This window comes from Hirundo rustica, chromosome 4, assembly GCF_015227805.2.
Source record: "Hirundo rustica isolate bHirRus1 chromosome 4, bHirRus1.pri.v3, whole genome shotgun sequence".
Classification (NCBI taxonomy): domain Eukaryota; kingdom Metazoa; phylum Chordata; class Aves; order Passeriformes; family Hirundinidae; genus Hirundo; species Hirundo rustica.
This window is the reverse complement of record NC_053453.1, coordinates 75,259,971-75,280,443: the sequence shown is the minus strand read 5'-3', so window position 1 is coordinate 75,280,443 and position 20,473 is coordinate 75,259,971. Positions and strand designations below refer to the sequence as shown.

Genomic DNA, 20,473 nt, shown 5'->3' with positions numbered 1-20,473 from the left:
AGTGCCAATTGAGTAAATAACCAAAGCTGATGGAGATAATTGGCTAAAGACAGTTTTGCCTGGTGATGGAAGTGAAATGTAACTGTGTTGACTCTATTAAAATATGCCGTGCTATTGCCCTGTACAGGCCAGCAGAGTATTCTGCCCTGCTGCAGTTTGCAGTCACTGATTCACAGACTGTCAGGCTGGGAGGGAGCACCGAGGCTCATCTGCTCCAGCGGGGCCATCCCAGAGCCCCTGGGCCAGCACTGCCTGCACAGGCTTCTGCAAGATCCCCACTGAGGGACACTCCACAGCCTCTGGACAATCTGTCCCAGGCCTTGGTCACTGCACAGGAGAGAAATCCTTGCTCGTGTTCAGCTGGAGCTTCTGTGCATCAGTTTGTGCCCATTGCCTCTGGTCCCACTGCCCGGCACCGCCACAACCTGGCTCCATCCCCCGACACCTCCCTGCAGACACTGACACTGATAATGTCCCCTCTCAACTGTCTCTTCTGGAGGCTGAGCAGGCCCAGCTCCCTCAGCCTGTCCTGCTAAGAGATGCTCCGGTCCCTGCATTGTCCTGGTCACTCTCCACTGGCCCCTCTCCAGGAGCTCTGTGTCCCTCTTGTCCTGAGGAGCCCAGGACTGGACACAGCACTCTAGGTGTGCCTCACCCAGGGATAGGATGGCTTCCCTTGTCCTGCTGTAAATGCTCTTCCTGATCCACCCCAGGACACTCTTGGCCACAAGAACACTCTGCTGGCCCTTGGGCACCTTGTTGTCCAGCAGGACCCCAGGGTCTTCTCCACAGAGCTGCTTCCCTGCAGGTCAGCCCAGCCTGTGAGGGTACGTGGGGTTATTCCTCCCCAGGACAGGACCCTGCACTCGCCTTGGCTGAGTTTCAGACACTTCTTCCCTGCCCATCTCTCCAACCTGTCGAGGTCCCTCTGAAGGCCTACACAGCTCTCTGGGGGATTGGCCACTCCTGCCAGCTTTGTGTCACCAGTGAACTTGCTGAGGAGGCATCTGCCCCTTCATCCAAGTCACTGATGAGTAAGTTAAACCACACTGGGCCCAGTAGTGACCCTTGGAGAACACCACTAGTGACATGCCTCCAACTAGAGCCAGTGCCCCTGATTACAGCCCCTGGGATGTGCCCTTCAGCCAGTTCTCCATGCACCTCCTTTCCGCTCATCCCACCCCGATCTAACAGAGCGTTATCTGTGTATGTGTGTTTGTATCTGCCGTTGGAGGTTGCCCCAAGGCTGCTCAGGTTTTTACTGAAGCACGTGAGCTCACTGTCTCCCTTGCAGGTTTCTTGCCCGTCTCCTCTCGGTGTGGCTGTGGCAGTGCCCAGATGTGCTGCTGGGGGCAGCTGAGCTCAGCAGGACACAGGGCCTGACGTTAGTTAGCTGCTCAGCCGTGCCTCCCAGATCCTCGCACTCTGCAGAAACTAATCCACGTACAGCAGTGTTAGAAACAAAATAAGTGAGCCCTGACAGCCTTATTAAAAGGGGTCGAAGGCAGAGTCTTTGTTGAAAGCGGTGCCAGCGCCCTGATTTGTTGTCTCAGAGATTATCTCACTCCTTATTCGTTAGCAGGGTCAGAGGTGTCCTATTGAAAAGATATCCCCAGCCCTCTAACAAACAGCAGCTGCAGCCTCTGCCTGGCAACACCAAGACAAGTTGCCAGGACTTTGGCAAAGCTTCCCTGCTCTCCCTGCCCTGCACTTGATTTTATGGGAAGGACATCCTGAGCCCAGTTCTTCCTTAATTTTTCATCAGCTGCAAACCTTAGAGGTTTGCATTACTGCAGTTCTGAATATGTGCCCACAAACATCTATAACAAATGAAGCAGTATTCTTGTGGGAGGTCACGGCGAAGGATGCCCAGTAGGTATTTATGCACTTGAGCTCTATATTTTTGTAAAAAAAAAAGAGAAATGGTTCTTCAGATACTTCTTGTATCTAGAGCTGGATGGCTCTAGTTTGGATTGCATTGAGGTATGATGATTAGATTCAGAATGGGTAAAGTATAATGAAATGAAATGGTGTTTTAATAAAGTCCTTTGATTTCAGTTTTTTAGTTTGTTATGTAGAATCTGGCCTGTTTGATGAAAGTCATTACCTTTTCATATGGAAGACTACACCATAACTATGTAAAACATTATAAAAAAATTAATTTTTAACTTTCTGGTGAAGATATGTATCTATCCAGTTTCTACAGTAGAGATACAGTCATCTTAGAATCATTGTAGTTTGGCATAATTTGAAACTATTCTCTTTAGAACATGTTTATTGCATACTTAATTTACAATAAATGCTTGTTGGCAAAACGAGCTAACAATCTATACTGACATTGCCTTTTGGACAAGTTGTGGACAGGCACCTTTTATCAGAAAAATCTCTTTTTTTTTGAGGTGGTTAAACTGAAGTACTGTTGGATAATCAGTAGAGTTAATGAATTCAGTTCAATGTTGTTTCATGTTTCACCCATATCATCACTATTTCCCAATCTAATCACACAGCTGTCATCACTGCCCCCTTTCCCCAGTGTCCTTGGTGTTTTTCTGGATGGTTGGGACGTTACGGACCACGAGGACGGGGGGCAGAGCGTTCGGGTTTCTTACACCGTGAAGCTGCACAAGATTGTAACTTAGAGGCTGATCTTTGCCTTCATCCCTGCTCGGGTCTCAGGCTGTTCTCACTGTCTCTGCTCTCTTCTTTCAGATAATTCAGCCCCTCTTAGAACTTGACCAGAACCGCAGCAAGTTGAAGTTGTACATCGGCCATCTGACAGCCCTGTGCCACGACCGCGACCCCCTGATCCTGCGTGGGCTCACCCCGCCCGCCTCCTACCACCTGGAGGATGACCAGGCAGCCTGGGAGAAAGAGCTGCACAAGATGACCCAGGAGCAGGTGAGCTCGTGGGCTCGGGTGCTGAGCAACCACCCTGAACTTGCTGATGTAGGCTTTACCCATGTGCCACGCCAGGATGTGGTGAAACCGTGCTGAGAGTGGTGAAAGCAGGTAGCACAGATGAACTCTTCAGCTGATAAAAGCCGTCAGTAATTTATTTTTATTATTGCCATTTATTATTTATTATGGAATTTCATCTGCTCCTTTATCCGTACTTGAGGCCATGCATCTCCACACTCGTGGGAAATCAAATTGCAAGATAGCACTTTTGGCATGTTTTAACTGTTAACAAACTTTAGCTGCTCTCTGTAATTCAATGCAGTCATCAAGATCTTATATCTTACTTTAATTCTATAAACCATTTATATATAAAGTGACACATTCTATGAGTCTCTATATAAATGAATGTAGTGTCTTTACCTGCTGTTACACAATATTCTGCCAGTAATTTCTGCTGCTTACCCCCCTTACCTGCACACCTGAATCAAGACGGGACTCAGTGTGCTGGGTGTGATACAGCCATGCTAATAGACACACACAGTGACTTCAGAAACCCAGCTGTCTATTTCCAGGAGTTTTGGAATGCAGAACTGAAAGGGTTTAATAAGAGTTTGTCAGATGAAGCCTCCACAAGAGGCTGTCAATCAAGTTATAAATCATCTACTGAAATAATCTTCTCTACTAGGTCTTGCTTTCCTTAATCCCTTCTTTGGCAGTTTTTTATATCTTGTTTCTGGACATTGCCTACAACCTTTTTTTTCTAATTTGTTCCTATTTCTCTTTTAAATTTTTTTTTTTTTTTTTTTTTTTTTTTTAATTAAACTACTACAGGAATTTGTGCCAGAACTAAATGTGACTAGTTTTTTCTTTTCAACCCTGACTTTGGATTATAATGCCAAGTCTTTTCACTATTCACTTTCATATATTTTGTACCAAACTTCATCCAGTGTGCACACAAGCTAGTGTAAGGCCTGTACAGTTAAAAGGGGATTCGTGGCTCAGTGAACATATCTTGAGCCTATCTTGAACACTTCAGTTCTGGTTTTCTTCCTTTGTGATTTTAAATCTAATTTCCTTGGACTTTCGACTCAAGACTGAAGTTTGATTCAAAAATGGGAGAGAGCAGCCAAATTGCAGGACACCAACAGAAGCATGTCTGAAAATTCAGAAAGAGCAGACCTCTGGAGATAAATGTGCCTGTAGCAGGGCCGAGATGGTACAAACCAGTCACGCTTTCTGTACCTGTGTTCATCCATTTACTGATTCAGCACGTGCTGTGTCCCTCCCTGGATATCTACACGTGCCTCTGCAGGCATGACACATTCCTTTTCCCTCCAGAGCCTCCTGGCTTCTCTGATCACTGATACAGGATTCAGATTTCTTCAGTTTTACGTGTGCCATCCTCCCCTATTAAAGCCTTACAGCTCCTATGTATACATCAAAACAGGAGGCACGTTATTTTGAACTACCTTTGTGTCAGATTGGGGTGAAACAGTGGGTGACAAAAGCTGTAGCATGTATGGGGGGCACCTCTGAAAATGAGGGTGGATATGGGTGAAGTTTGGCTATCACTGTAATAAATTGCCTCATTAATTATAGCTGTGCTTGTCTTCATATATAATCAGGATCTGTGGGGACAAAGTCGTATTTGCTATTTGATCAAGAGATGTGGGTACAGAAAATGGGAAAGGATTTCTTTGACAAGTTCTTATGAATAGTAAGCCCAAAATAAAATTTCCCATTAAAACTTTGCTACTCCATTAGCAACGTGTGTGGGTAACACAGTAAATAAAGCGTTGTGAGAAATTGTGAGAAAAGGGAATTACCTAAGTTGCTCTGGAAAGAGAAAAGAATTCTTTTTCTACCCTCTCACATTATTGTCTTAATTCTGCACTGCTGTCACCACAGTTGTTTAAAGTTACTTCTCCATTCACAATTCCCAAGCATAAATAATGTCAGCTAACATAAAATGTAGCTGTCTCTTCTGCTTTCCCATACTCACTCAGATGGTATTTAAGAAGCTTCAGTTGCAAAACACAAACTAATGATGTATTTCAATTTAGAAAGCAGACTTTTCATTTAAGCCATGGAGCTTTTCTGTTTCTAGCTGCAGAGTTTCCTTTGTGCTTTAAGCATTCCCATGGGGGGTGGGAATCAGTGCTCCAGATTTGCAGGAGCCCATCACAGAACACCCATTTTGCATCTTTGGAATTTTAACGAGTTTTGTAAATTACTTCAAATCCAGTGTATTAAATTCTCTCCTGTCCCTTCTAATATGATCTTCTGTAGATAATGCTTTACAAGCCTCAGTGGGAAAAAATTAATCCTCTTGAATGGTAAGAAGTGCTAACATGATTAGGGAGGATACATTTAGCCAACACCAATAATATTTAAGCACGATTCCAATGTATCTACTTCTCACCAATGAGATTATCTGGTTTGGTTTAGTTCTTTTGGGTTTTTTTTAATAAATAGTTAAGAATTCATTTTCGTACTGCTGCTTTCGGAGCTGCTATTTCCCGCCGCAGCAACTTTTATTGACAAAGGTTGGTTTGCTGTGTTTCATCATAGCCAATATTCTTGGTAGATCTTTCACAGGTACAAACAGCAGGAGTTTTCTGTGGCTTCTTTTGGTAGATACAGCCAGTATATGGAGTGGATTTCACCTTTTCACTCTTCCAGTGCATCCACGGTGACACACAGAAACTGATGTACAAATAGTTGTTGGGAAAGTATCAACACCATGGGTCTAAGGGGAATTTGTTGCCACATAAATAATTTTGTAATCTCAGAGTTTGATAATTGGTGCCTCTTCTCCATAATCGTGTCTTGACACTACCGTTAAGTTCAGTGACAGTCCTTAGTGACTTCAGCTGATTGCAGAATGTGCAGAGTTGGAAAGGACCCACAGGGATCATCGAGTCCAACTCTTATCCCTGCACAAGACATTCCCAAGAATCACAGCAGGTGCCTGAGAGCATTACCCAAACACATCCTGAACTCTGTCAGGCTTGGGGCTGTGACCACATCCCTGGGGAAGATGGACTCTAATCAAGCTGTGGGGCCGAGATACTCTATCATTCTTTGTTGGCATTTTATCAAAGACATTTTGTAAGGCTGACTATTGTAGTAAAATTTTGGTCCATTTGTAATGAAGAACTGAAGCCAGTACTCATGAGTATATGGTGTCTCCAAACCTAATCTAAAATAATATACTAGACTAAGTTGTGGACAGTAAAGAATCTGAGGTTCTCAGAACTGTGTCATTAAATTGTTCCTGCGGTGGAAGATGTCCCTTTGAGTCAGTTCTGACCCAATGTCCCCAGATAAGCTACCCAGTACTGTTTCTGGAACTGTCATCCTTCAACCAGTTCATGGCCTATTTGACTCTTCTTGTTAAAGAACTGAAGAAAATTTTCTTCTTACCAGAAGAAAAGAGGAATGTTCCAAGTCTGGACACTAAGAAATACAAATTCCATTCATTCATTATAAATAATTGCATTATCCTAGCAATTTCTATGAAATACCATATTTTCTTTCACTTTGTCCTAGAGGTATCATTATGTTAATATCCTTGAGCTCTGTAGAGCGACTGCTCCGTTTCACATTTCAGATAGTTGCCTGTAAGTGTGGGATTTTAGTCCTCTCTGAAAGGAAATGGCATTAGGAACATAATTATATGGTCCAGGCTTTGATTTGTAGTTTGGGTTTTGTTTTGCTCTTATCTATACAAAAGAAAAGAAGGGAGTAGAAACTGGAATTTGCTGCAGATCCTCACTTCGGTGTGTCCGAGGTGGTGCACTGCTCTGGGGTTGAGAGGCAGCAGTGTGAGAAAGTGAAAAGGGCCAAGGGAACAGAGCAACCAGGCAGGAGAAGTGGGCAGCAGTGTTAGATTTGTTAATAGCTTAAGGACTGCCAGCAGTGCTTCTTAGCATCTCAAATCCAGCTGTAAATGTGCAGCATCTCATATTACAGAGAATTTCTTACTTTCAAGAGGTCCTGCAGTGATACTTGGAAAAAATATCTCTTCCAGCAGCAGATCTATACAATTAAAATGATTTTCTTTACCCTAGGAGTAGGAGGCATTTTCCCCTGGCTCCCTGCCACCAGAGGCTCTTTGCAGCCCTGTCCAGCAGGTCCTGGCCTCCCCAGGCTGCTGGGGGTCCTGCCAGCTCCTGCTGGCCCCCAAGCCCCAGTTTGTTCCTGCACATTCAGCCTCTCCCTCCTTCCCCAGACGTGTTCTGGTGGCATTGCCCTGTGACTGGGCAGCAGCAGCAGTCTTGGGACCTGGGCAGGGGCATTTCCATCCAAGGCTCTCTCAGAAATCACCTGCTGTGGGGGCTTGTCTCACCCACTACCCAGGGCTGCACCTGTGAGTTAGAGAGAGGCACTTCTGAAAAGTCTTGATCACCATCAAAGAGCCTTCCCTGTGCACCAGCTTCAGCCAAAGCACAAAATCCCTTCCAGGGATTCCTGCTTACTAATCCTCTCCCAAGAAATCAGGAATGCATTTCTGCTCAGCTGCCCGAAGCAGAGGAAGGAAAAAGGTGATAATGTCACTTGACTGTAGCACTCAGAGCCTGCTGTGTCAGCTGAACAGTCATGGCTTGGTTCCAAGGAGCAACATTTACCTTGCACTTCATTCACATTTCAGTCTCCAGAGAGCAATGGTAAGCTTTTCGTACAAAAGGACACCAAACCATACCTGTAGCTGTCAAATTTCGTTTTAAAACTGAGTATTTGATTGCTAAATTCTGAAAACAGTCAACACGTATTTTGATTTGTTATACAAACAATATTGCAAGTGGGATAAACTTTATTCTAAATTACAAACAGCCATTTTATAAACATCCTGTGTACTTTGTTCAGATTCTGCTTGTGTTCTTCTGTGTCATCTATGAGGAATTACTCAACTTACTTAGTTTCTGTAAAGAAATTACTCTGCTATGATTTGCATTTAGTCATTCTAAATTACCCTATTACTTCAGAGTTTACCCTTGTCTTCCTCCCCTGACTGCTCTTCTATTAGCTTGTTATCTTCCCCCACTTGATTTATGTCATTTATTTTTAATTTGTAATCTTATGGGAATGCATAATGTATTTTAAAGTTAAACAGTCCACTTCTGGTCTCTGTTAGAAATTAGAAGGAATAATTGCTACAATTTATATCCTTCTTCATGTGCAAATCTGTTTCCTGAGTTTGGTTGAGAAAGCGATGGATATGGGAACTCTCTAAAATTGTTACGTTTCAACGCATTTTAAACTTCTATATTTAATGGTTTGGGTGAGGATGAGAACAGTGTCATAGTTCTTAAATACTGGTTAAAATCACAAACATTATCTGTAAGTTAGCCATGTCCCATATGCCATAACATCGTTCATTTTATTTCTCCATGAAATGGCTAATATTAATTAAAATACATGCCATCAATCAGGAACATTAACAATTCCTAACTTGAAAGGAGATATGATGGGAAAAACACTGATTTCAGGACATCATCAAGTGTTCTGTGTGTGCGTGGTGTGTCAGAAAATGAGAGTGGTCTCACTTGGGGCGGTCTCTACAAGCTGTTCCCCTGTTTTCTCTCCTCGTGTTTTGCTCTGAGCAGCAAGTTCTGATTGGCTTTGTATGTCTTTTCAAGTTAGCAATAGTTAATGTTAATGATTGATAGTATATATTTTGATTAAAATTAGTAATTCCATGCACAAATGAAAATGAGCAGTGTTATGGCATTGTGGGTATTATGTAAAAAGACAAGACTGTTTCATTTGAAATATTACTTTAATTTTTAAATGTATGTTTTTTAAAATATTTTGGAGGAGTGAATATAAACCCCAGATTTCCAGCTAGGGCAGAAATATTAAGAGGTTTAAATTAAAATTTTTTCTTTTTTTGCTTTTGAAATTTGTCAGACTGGATTTCCATACTTGTAACCCTTTCTTTTGGCTCTTTTATAGGTATATAGTTGAGAAATAAAGGTCTATATGTAATTAGCTCTCTCTGCATCAAACACTCATATTTACTCTGGTTTGTCTGGGTAGATGCAAAAGCTCTTGACCATTTGCCTGAACTGCAGTGAAGTTTAACTTCAGACAAAAAGGTTTAGATTAAATCAGTGTAATTTCTTATTGATGCTTACTTGTGTTACTTTAAGCTCTAAATGTATTTTTCAGACTAACCATAACCCAATCCAGAAACGTTGAGAAATATAATTCTATATCCTGATATTGTATCCTTATAGAAGTTCTTCACTAACTTTCTTTTTGTGCGGCTCTACAAGCTCTCTATATTGTGTATTCACATTCTGCCCATAGCCCAAGGTGAGATGCCAGTTTATCTGTGTTTGCCTTTCTTCATCAGTGTTTCTGTGGAATTGTTAACGAGGCAAAAATCACACTGGGGAGTATAAATAAGTTTTGAAGAATCTTAGCTTAATTTTGCCTTTTTTCCATTATGGGAAGAGCAGAGGCCACAAAGGTTCTGCAGAGCAGCAGCACAATTCACCCAGGGTGCATATAAAACCATAGCATCCTAGATCTTAAACTGAAGATATCTTCATATGTAGCATTCATATGACTCTGAATGTCAACTAAGCTTTAAATAAGTTTGGAAATATCTTGGAACAGAGAAGCTGAATTCATGGTGAATTGTTAGGGATTTTTTTTTTCCCGTGATGGAGTTTAACTATAAATGGAAAATTATTCCTATCATGACTTGCTCTAGACCCAGGAAGGAAGGCAGCAGTGCTGAAAAGTGTCAGAATCTATTGCAGATTATCTGCAAGCTTTCTTTCCCCTGAGATGCTGAAGGTCATTTCTGTTCTTCCGTCTAAAGATAAATACTGTGAAGCACTTCTGGAGCCCTTGCTGTCCTTTTCTTTCCGAGCTGTCTAATCTTGCTTGTCATCAGCTAGACAAAAAACATATCCGGCTTTGCCTTCTCATTTTTGGTCATTTCTGTGAGGCAAGTGTGTGAATCTCCTCATATCCTCAGCTGGAAATGCCAACAAAAAAGGATTGTCTGCATTTCTTAATTTTCATGGAAAAATGGCACGGGGAAGATAACACTGTGTCAGCTTGCATCCACGAGAAAAAGAAATCTAGGAAACCAGTAGAGCTGATATGAATACTTTTAGAGAAACTTCCCTAAAATCTGGACTTGCAGACATCCAGGTGAATCCAGTTATGCCGCTGAGGACTGGATGTTCCCCTGCCTGATGGAGGAGTGACGTCAATGGAGATGAGATCCCTGATCTAGAAATGCTGCCACCAGCCATCGAGACAATTAAGATGTCTTTGTTGAAGTAGGAATCACATTATTAAATCTAGCTGTTGTGAAGCTAGCAAGCTCAACTCAAGGCGATCGTTGCTATTTTTCCAAAGACGTTTCACCACAGACATCTGCCAGCCAGCTGTGTAGACTTTCTGTCTGTGCTAATTTGTAAAGTATTGTTGCTGGCCTTCAGCATTCAGAGCCATCTCCTTTTGGTCTCTTGATGGTCAGAAACTCTCTTCTTGGAAATACTTTCTTCCTCTGGTTAAGTTGGTTACTTTGGTTTGGTTGCCTTTGATTTATTAGCTTTGGCATGAGCTTATTTTGTTGGGCTTATCTTGATTTTTTTAAGGCATCTTATAAATACATAAATGCTGACTCGTAGCGCAAGAAACTGAGGCCTCACTGATGTTCCAGTCTTGCCCCACTGAAGACAGCATCCTGCAGGATTCTGCCTTGTCCACCAACCCTCTGAAGCTCAGTCTCTAGCAGATGCTTTTACATTTCATTAATTCAATTGCTTTGCCCTTTTCTGGAGCTTCACCTGGAGGATTTGGCTGAAAGGCCAGGAAGAGGGACGCTGGCTGGGCAGGTGGTGGTGGTGCAGGACCTCTGCTTTCCCTGCTCACGCTGCCCTCTCCTGGTTCTCCTCCCGTGGACCGAGAGCTCGGGACCCTTGCAGGTGCCAGATGAGAAAAGGACAGCGCTAACGTTGGCTGTTTCTCCTGTTGCTCGCTCTCTCCCAGCTCCATGGCCTGCCATCCTTCCCGTGGATGGCCCCGTGCAATCTCTGTGCTGGCCCGGGGGGGCACAAGGCAGCCCTGTCTGAGTTCAGGGCTCAGAGCATTCCCAGGAACGGGGACGAGGGCTGGGGAGGTTTGCAGGGGCTGCCTCATCTCACCAGCTCACCGCCCCAGCCTCAGAGGCACTCCCTGAGTCCCAGTCCCCAGGCTTTTAATATCCAGCACCACTCCTGCCTGCTTGTTCTGACTCTCTCGATCCTGCTTGCTGACTGAACCTTTCCTGGCTTCTCCATCCATTGCAAGTTCCTGGCTAACACCTCTGCCAGGAGCCAGGCTCGTCACCCTTCCTGAGCCATCACGGGTTACTGCTGAGCCCCTGCCCCAGCCCAGAGCGCTCCCCCCCTCTCTTCCCCTTTCCCAGCTCGTGTCGCCCCACGGAGCGGGATCAGGTTGCCTTTGCATTGTGATTGTTGGCAGGAGCCCCTCTCAGATTCCTGGGGCTGTTCCGCGGGTGCAGCAGCCAGTAGGAACAAAGCACATGAGAACGCATTAAACCAACATTCGGCACGCAAAGCCCCAGTAATTTACTATATGCTACCCTGCCTAGTAAAGGGAGCAGTGTAGCACGCTTGCCCTTTTAATTTCCTTTCTCACACTTTTGTCTGCAGAAGCCTGCGCCATAACTTCCTTAAAAAGCATTTTTATTTAGTCCACGGTCGTTCTTATGCTGTTTGTTTTTAAGCACTGTTTCTTGCAGAAACAATTTGCTGTGCTTTGCTTGATACCATCACTAAACAGAGACTTGCTGTTGTATCTGATTAGAATTTTAATTGTAGAAGTCTAACCTTTGCCACTGCATTGTGCTCTTAAAGTGGTAAAATGATCCCTGCTGTGCTGCTGCCTGATAGTTTTCTCTTTTTAAAACCTGCATTGAGCAGTATTACAGAAGTGCGAAACACAGATCAAGAAATTTGTGTACTGATGAACAGTTACCCCTTCAGGCATGAAAAATGCCAGTTTGACATTCTTTCCATGTCGTGTGTTAACATAGTAGAGTTGCAATAAAAATACTAATCAGTTAGCAATAAGAAATGTTACAGAACTGGCAGATAGCATTAAATTTTTAAAAACCACACAAAATTTAAAAGAAGGTTCAAATAAGATAGTTACCCAGAGCAGCTCGAAATGACAAAGAACTTTGGCTTCAGAAGCTGGAAATAAGCTCCAGAATCCATCTTAAGTGTATGTACCTGCTACATATATGCTTTTCCTATATTCATAGGGAATAGATATGCTTCATTAGAAGAAAATCCTATCACTAAAAAATGTAGGAGCTTTTAGGTATATATAGGGCAGGGCTGTCTGCTTGAACGCTTATCCAGTCTGTGTCCGTATCTTCTGACCTAGCGAGGGATGTGCTTCTCCGTGTTCTCCGAGGTCCTTAGACCACGGTGAGTACAGGAATCCCTAAAGTGCTTGCACCAATTACAGCCTTCCTTGGGATTTTGCACAGTTCACAGGCCAGCATGGACTTTATCAATTGCTGGGCAGCTCAACAGGTTACTGAAGGCAGATGTTTCCTGCTCTTTATTAAGACTCTGTGGGCCCCTAAATCTGGCAATGGCATTAGGCTCAAAGCTAAAAGCTGTGTTTGCATATGTTGTGTGACATAGTTTGGGACACCACTTGTTGGAGAAACTGTTTATAAACTGTAGACAGAGTGAATAATACAAAGTTTGAAATTCTGTGTCCCGTTCTGAGCCAGTTACAGTGATCTGAAGAACGAATGACCCAACAGGAAATGCAGAGTTAGTAAACAAAAATCGTCTGTGTTCCACTGCAATTGTGTGTAGTCATCTTCTGACCGAGTTAGGAAAGAGACTTTCTGAAAATCAGTAATTCCTCAGGAAAAATAGAATTCTGGTTAACTCTAGGTTTATTGCATATTATGTATAATTATGTGACATTCCTATTGATTTCATATCAGGAGTAATTCTCCAGTAATGATCTATGAAACATCCCAGTGTTCCTGAACAGAAGTCAAAACTATTTGAAGCAATACACTAACAAGCTGCTGTATTGCTCCTGGAATACAGTTGCCTTCAGAAGAACATCCTACAGAGGAAGCTTTTCTCATATTTATCATAGGACAATGTATTCAGGAGTAGTTAAGTCACGGGGACATGGCGTTTGCTGGGAAGGTGACAAACCTGGCCCTGTAGAAGGAAAAAGTGAAATAAAGGGGATGGAGAGCGTTCGGCTCGGGGTGAGGTGGTCGCTGAGGGAAGGTGTGGGTGCTGGCAGTGCCCAGCCCGTGTCACCTCTGTCGGCTCCCCTCCTAAAGCGTGCCGGGCGGGGCTGTGCCCCGGCGAGCACGTTTCGAGCGGGGCTCACCGTGTCTCTGTGTGTCCTTGCAGCTGCACGACGAGCTGGAGAAGGGCGAGAGGGAGAGCGCGGAGCTGCAGGAGTTCGCCAACGCCATCCTGCAGCAGATCGCGGATCACTGCCCCGACATCCTGGAGCAGGTCGTCAACGCCCTCGAGGAGTCCTCCTGACCTCGGCCACCAGACACCGAGCGGCACGAGGGGCCGGGCCCGGCCGGTCCACGGAGCCGTGGGAGTGGGGAGCAGTGTGAAATGCAGAACGTGGAGTAGAAACTTGTGGTGCACCTTTGACAGAGAAAACAAAGGCAAAAGAACCCTTCTGAAAACTACACGCTCTCTAGGTTCTTCCAGTCTGTGATTAATCAGCCATTTTTGTATTCATCTTCTCACTGCCTTTCTACTTTAGAATCCAATTCCCCGTTGACTTTGTTGGTGGTGACTTTCGGATACAGCTAAGCAGAGCTCTTCCAAGTCTACTGAGCAAAGAAGAGGGGATCCGCTGAACACGAGCAGCTCTAGTTCTCCGTGAGGTTGCAGAAGAGTAGCCCTCGCCTTTCATTCATATATTGCTTTGTCCTTCTTATCTTCTTTCCTTCTTCCTGTTTTTTATTTTCATGAAAGCGAAAAGCCTGAATTTCATAGTGCTAAAACCAAACCTGAGTGTGCTCTGATTATGGCTCGTGGCTGGCCAGCATCAGCTAGCTCAGGTCTTGCTGCCTGTCTCAATGCTTCTTATGTTCTTAAATAACAGAGTGAGGAAAGGAAAGTTTCCTTACTCGCTCCTGTTAGTCATTTCATCTAGCAGCTGGGAAAACGGTAGGCGTACTGGTACTTTCTGTTTACTTAACTTGGATCTTTATTGTTCACTGATCTGATTCTAGTGCTAGATGGGGTATTTTTTGAGGTAACTTTTCATCTGTTGATTTTTTGGGGGGTTTTTGATGAGGTTTCTCATCGTAGGTCTGTGTCTCCTAAGTTCTTACTTTATAGAGAGCTCTCTCCCTTCGAGCAGGTGTGGTCAACAGGTCAGTTCCCAGCTTTAACTTGTATAGTTTGTCCAACTTTTCAGGCCATAACGTTGTGAACACTAGCTGTCATCAGAACAGGCATTCTGTAAATGAGAAATTTGCATAAATTAGCTTGAAAGTATAATTTTAAAGCTTAAGTTAGGTAAACCAGTAGCACAGTTCTTACTATAATTATAATTTAATTTATTTTGGTTTAGCTTACGTTGATGAGGACTGAGTTTGAGTTCAGAGCAATAACCCTTATGAAGAGGAGCATCTCTGCTGGGGTTGGCACCCAGCTGAGTAGATAGGTGTAAAATCACAGCTTTACTTAAACCAGTGCAATTCTTCTGTGTATATGAGTGGCCTTAGTTTAATTCCCCTCCACCTCTGACACTCGTTCCGGCTCCTGCTGATAGGTAACGTGGCCTGAAATCCCAGGTCAGTCTGTCGTTGTGGTGGCAAGTCAGAAATCCTGTTCTGTGAGGAGGACTCGGGTGTTCATTCCTGGACTATGCATTAATGGGGAGACACGTTTTTTCCTGGCTGCCAGTGGTTATGTGTGTCTGGGGGCATCTGCAGGACAGAACCCTGTTACGTGTCCCTGTGTGCTCCTTAAAGGAGCTGCTCCCGTGGGCAGGCTCATATTACTTCACAGAGCGAGGGGAAGGCAAAAGGAGACCAAAATATCAACACAGCAATGGAAGAAATCTTGGTTTTCTGGTCACTAGCTAATTCTGAACCCTCTCAGTAAACCTCCCATCCAGAGCCTGCAGTTTCATTTCATATGGCTTATTGCATTCTGAGCTTCCTCACTAAGCTGTTAGGCTAGGAAAATGTTCCAGGCCTGTTCAAGAAAACTGCATTTCTTACGTCCCTCAGATCCACAGCACAGCTCGCCTGTAGGTCTCTCACACCTTGTTCTTATCTTTAGAAGTGACCAGTTGCTTCCAACAGAAAGGAGATCAGCAAAAGTTTGAGTAAGGGAAGATGTACCCTGTAGTTTTTTCTAAACAAGCACTGAAAATTGGGAAAAACCTGAGACCTTGTGTACCTGAGACTCTATTGAAAACTAGCTAACTGAAAATAAATCACATCCCCATTGATTCTACTGTAATAATTCAGCAGAAGGAGCTGCATTCATTAGCCGGGGTGTCTAGGAAGAAGTAAGTCTCAAAAGGAGAGGTGAATCACTCCTTTTGCAACTTTGGAATTGCCAGTGCTTTGCAAATCAGGAGAACTGCCTTTAGCTCTTCCTGAAATAGCAGCCTGTGTCTGAAGCGGTTTTTTTGTGTGGTGTGAGGAGAGTAATGGGAAGCTGAACGTGTGGAAGGGGGATGGCGGAAGGGCAGCAGACAGTGACTGTACACTCTGCTGGGCCTGCCCCATCCCAGAACCACCCCTCTGCTCCCATTGCTTGAGTCAGCGCCTTTCCATAGGAGCTGCTGTTTTGAAATCTCTCCCCTTGCTTTTTCTTCATCACCCCTAATTACTCACTCAAGGAATTTAATGCCGCCTGTAAAAGCATCAGAGCCATCAGCCCGGCATCATCGGCCACCGCAGCCCCTCCTGACTCTCTCATTAACTTATATGGTCAAATCTCCAGCTGCCCCGGTTCCCTGCTGTAAAACAATCCTTCCTCTGTGAGAAGCTGTGGAATTTCCCTTATCGATGGTTCAAATGACTCCTGCTTGTAAACCTCTTACTGAGATGTTCCTTGATAGCGTTTCTGCTGGAGGCAGGGGCAGGGGGAGGGGATGGAGCCAGGGGCCATCGCTTCGGGCTGTTATTTCAGTTCCTGCCTGTACTGCGTAGCTGCTGCTTCTTCAGCATCTCCAACTGGGCTTGTGGCTGCATTTCTGTGGCTCCAAGTGCCCCAGCCCAAGGCCTGGTGCTGTCAGGGCAGCGTGTGCGGGGTCTGTGTGCCGGCAGCCAGGTGAAGCTGATGTTTACACATCTCCCAGCCTCTTCCCAGGGAGGATTTGTCAAGCCTGGCTGGTTTTCACGCCGGCCATTTGGTCCTTTATCTGCCAGCCACACACCTGCTGTTCCTTCCATCTGAATTGGTGGGCCCTGGTGGCTTTTCTCGTTAACCACTGTTATCTCTTGGGTCTTGTAGCCTTCCCATCTCCAAGATTGATCTCAGACCTCTGTAAAGTGCTTTCAGGGAGGGAGCAGATCTCATTTAGGAACAGTCTTGATCCGACTTGATCTCCACTGAACTGTTTCAGGTAATCTCTCTGATCCTGTGTCGACAGAGATCCTGTGGTGAATAGCTTGAGGAGCTTTGGGGTTTGGGAGGAACTGCTGGCCACGATTTAACGCTGAACGTGGCCACTGAAAGCTTTTTCTTTTCACTCGTATGGAGTGCCACACCGTCGGCCTTAAGGCAACAAAGGGATTTTTATTCTCATGACCCATCATGGAATTGTGTATGAGGCACATGGGAAAGGGCCACATGTGACATACCCTGCAGTGCTCATCCCCTTGCCTAACCCACTACTGCTCTTTGAAGATCTTACTCCCCAGTGTCAGCAGCCAGCCAGATGCAGACAGTTTCCTACCACTGTGGTCCTGCAGTGCAGCAGCTCTAGGAAATCAGGGGCCCTTCACAGGGACCCTGGGGAAATTCGCTTTTTCTTCTCCTGTTGAATGAAGTTCCATTTGCTGCAGGAGCTGTGAAAGTTTTAACTGCTTTAATATTCCGAGCTGTCATTTGTAGAGAAGCGGAGAGATGTAAGGACTCAAGGAGCTGTTTGCAGAAAATTAAGTAGGTCATTTTGGCAGGGTTTGGGCTAAAAACTAACTGAAGCCTGAAGCCCACGTACACTGTAAAAGCTGACACTGCAACCGCACTTGTTCATGATGTCCACGAGTCCAAGTCCATGTTTTCCTCTGAGTCCAACCTCATGTAAAACACTAAAAGGACATAACACTAGAATTGCAGGGTGAGGACATGAGCACTGTTTGCCATTGGAAGAAGAATTACCTGGCACGCTCCCAGATGAAGCTCTAAGCTTCTCTAAGTATTCTCTCTTGTTCTGACTGCCTTTAACCAGCTTCCACTCCAGAAAATGCCAAACCCTCTTTGGAGTGTGCAGTTTGTGCCAAGTCCTGGGGACAGAAGGTGAAGGTCCGACGTGACGAGCGGAGCCCCGTGCGCCATTTCCCGTTGCACAGCTGGAATATCCCTTCTCTAGAAAATTTCCTGGTACTTCAGGGCTCTGAAATTTGCACAAGGGAGCATAAATGTCATAAATCTTGTAGAGATCACCCTGGTTTTTAAACCAAAGGGGCACCTCTTTTCATTTGCCCTGTAATTCCCACCCGTTCTGCTGCTAGCGCTCGATTCGTTGGGAAATTCTGACACGTGGTGAGGGTTGACGGGGTCGAGTCCTCACTCGTGTACTAACTGCCAATCGCTGCCGCTGCAGGGCTCTTTGCAAAGGATGTAGAGTCACGCACTGACACCATTTGAAAGCAGAGATGTCACTACAGACGTAACACGTGTGGCCCTCGAATGACTCCAGCGGAAGGCTGAAGGGAAAGGGCACAACCAAGGCACCTGCTAGCGCGAGGAAGCCTCTCCTCCGCCTCGCCTGCTGGAGGAGGGACCCGGAGAGGCCGCGGAAGGCTGCGGATAACCAGCACTGCCCCAGCGGAGGCGGCGGGCCGCGAGCGCCGGGCACGCCGCGTCGGGGGCGTCGCGTCCGGCGGGGCCGACTCTGCCGACCCCCCCTCGTCTGCCTGGTGAGGAGCAGGAGTGTCAGGGGGGGTTTTTAAACAAAACGATGTTTTTAATTGTTTTTTTCCACATAAATGGAAGGAACCTTAGGCAACAGCAGATCCTTCTGAACAAAATGGCTGTGTCCGCTGACTATTTTTAAAACAAAACAAAAAAAAAAGAGAGAAAAACTGTTTCAAAACTTTTTAGTGTCAAAAGCATAAACTCAGAAATCCTGACTTTTTTTCCAGTGTGTGTGGTGAGTGCTGTAACCCTGTCATCGGTATCTCCCCTGACTTTTTCAGGGGTGTTTTTTTCCTGTTTTGTTTTCTGCTTGTCGATATTGTCTGTGTGGTCCTAAGGCTGGGGCAGTTACCAACAATGTGTGTCTGTTGTCGGATTGAAAAAAAAAAAAGATAGTAGTAGAACTGAAAAAGATGTGTTTTAAAAAATATATAAAAATAAATTTCATTAAAAGGAATTCAAGTAAAGAAGCAACAAAGCCATGACTCCTCCTCTCGGGATTGTACGGAAAAGGATTTGTGGGCTTATAATTACAACCAGTTGCCTTTCACAGGCTTTTGAGGTCCAAGGCAGCTTGGCCTCTTAGGAAATGTTACAAACCCTGTATAAATTCCTGCTTTCCCAGGTTTATACTGTACACGTGTAAGACAGAAATGGGCAGAATGAAACAGTGTTTTGGAAGTCAATCTTTTCTGCTAACAGTTATCAACACCAGGCGTCCCCTAAGATGGGAACCACTGATGTGAAAATCCTCTGTTTTCTCCATCCCAGCCCTTGATGCCAGGGACACGAGCAGTGCAGGTCAGCTAGTGCAGGTAGCTGTGTGCAGGTTCATTGCCAGAGTTGTGTTTCCTCACCTCTGGTGTTGGTCACGTACCCAAGCACGTTACGGGGCAGGAAAGGACCAGGAGCCACTTTCTGCTCTGGTTGCATCAGAGACTTGCATTGCTTGAAAGGAACAACACGAGGCTGAACTGGTGTGTAAGGTTAAACAAAAAAAAATCCTGACAAATGGCTTTACTTATGGACATAGGTAAAGAATTTCATTAAGTGAATGTATTTTTATTATCAAACTTAACCGTATGCTGTTTGTCCCCCTTTTGCAAGCTTTGTTCAGATCTTGAAAATCAAGTCAATGTGGTTTGCTTTTAAGTAAATATTCCCATTAGGCTCTTGGGTCTTTGGTAGGGCTTTTTGTTCAAAACATTGGTTACTTTCACTTGGAAACCTGCAAAAAAATGGATCTATTAGTCACATATACTCTTATTTATTATAAAATGTAGTTATCTTAAAGCACAAATTTGAAGCCAAATTTTAAAAGTGGACATTGTTCCTTTTATCTGCCCCATCTTCCCAGCTCTCTGTGGAGAAGGCCAAGTCCTCCCTCTCTCTCTCCCTGCCCAGGGGTGGCCGCGTTTGGCCCCTCATTACACGCTCATTGCAGTATAACTGGGGAGGCTTTAGTGCAAGATGCCTTTATTTGCTCAGATGCTGGAGGAGGACGAATCCAATGGGACCACAAACAGGGGAATAACTTCCGTGCTAGCCCAACATGCTGCTCCAAGCCCACTAGAACAGTATATTGCCGTTTCCTTCCAAGGCAGCGAATGAGGAGAGCTGCACACCGAGGTCACGAACCGTCTGTGGGATGCTCCATCCACTCCACAGACAGATCCCTCATTGGCTTTGGAAGAGACCTGTTGCACTTTAGCGGAGGAGGAGGCAGGCTTTAGGGACGGGATCTGGTGTACTTGAATTCCTTTTGGAAATGACAGCAGCGGGAGACATTGGTGTCCGTGATGCAAGTGCACACGCTGCCTTCAACTTGTATGTGTTTTATTGCTGGAGTCATGTTACTGACAGGATAATGAAATTGCAAAGAAAATGTGTTATATTCAACTTTGCCTTGATAATATAAACACTTTGTTCATTTTTTTTTTCTTCTTTTTTTATTCACGAGACTAAGTCCATCAGGAAATTATAAAATTATTTAAAAATTCTGTGCCATGTCTTTATTTCAGCGTGTGTTGCTTGCTGTCCCCTCCTGCCTGCCCAGGATGGGAGGGATGAATGGCTGCAGGGCTGTTCCCTGGCTGAGACCAGGCTTGAGTTGCTGCCCCCCTGCAGCAGTGGGACGAGGCTGCTGGGGTTTGGCTGCACCCCGTGCCTGGCAGTGCTCATGGACACAGCTGCAGCTGCCTGCAAGGTGAAGGTGAGGGCCTGGCAATCACAGGGGTGTCCCAGATACCCCTCGGGGGTCAGGAGAGTGGAGATAAAACAGCTGCTGTTACAGTCAGCTGTCCCCTTTGTCTCTCCTGCCTGTTTTCCAAGTCAGTGACTGAATTCCAGATGTGCATCCCGTGTTGAGGCAGTGTGGGGATCACATCTTCCAGAGCAACGTGCCTGGAAGGCCTTGCTGT

General features: G+C 44.9%; 1 protein-coding gene across 9 annotated transcripts in view; it reads left to right on the top strand.

Moving 5' to 3' along the window:
* Window positions 1–20,050, top strand: part of ERC1 (ELKS/RAB6-interacting/CAST family member 1) — a 266,110-nt gene extending 246,060 nt beyond the window's left edge. For 7 of the 9 annotated variants that reach the window (XM_058420193.1, XM_040061380.1, XM_058420189.1 and 4 more), the window contains 2 exons: window positions 2,710–2,898; window positions 13,332–20,050. In XM_058420193.1, coding sequence (XP_058276176.1) covers window positions 2,710–2,898; window positions 13,332–13,469 — 327 coding nt within the window. In that variant the 3' untranslated portion in view covers window positions 13,470–20,050. Of the gene's footprint in view, window positions 1–2,709; window positions 2,899–13,331 lie in introns of those variants that run through there. The other 2 variants (XM_058420192.1, XM_058420191.1) reach the window with 1 other exon arrangement.
* The last annotated feature ends 423 nt before the right edge of the window (window positions 20,051–20,473 follow it).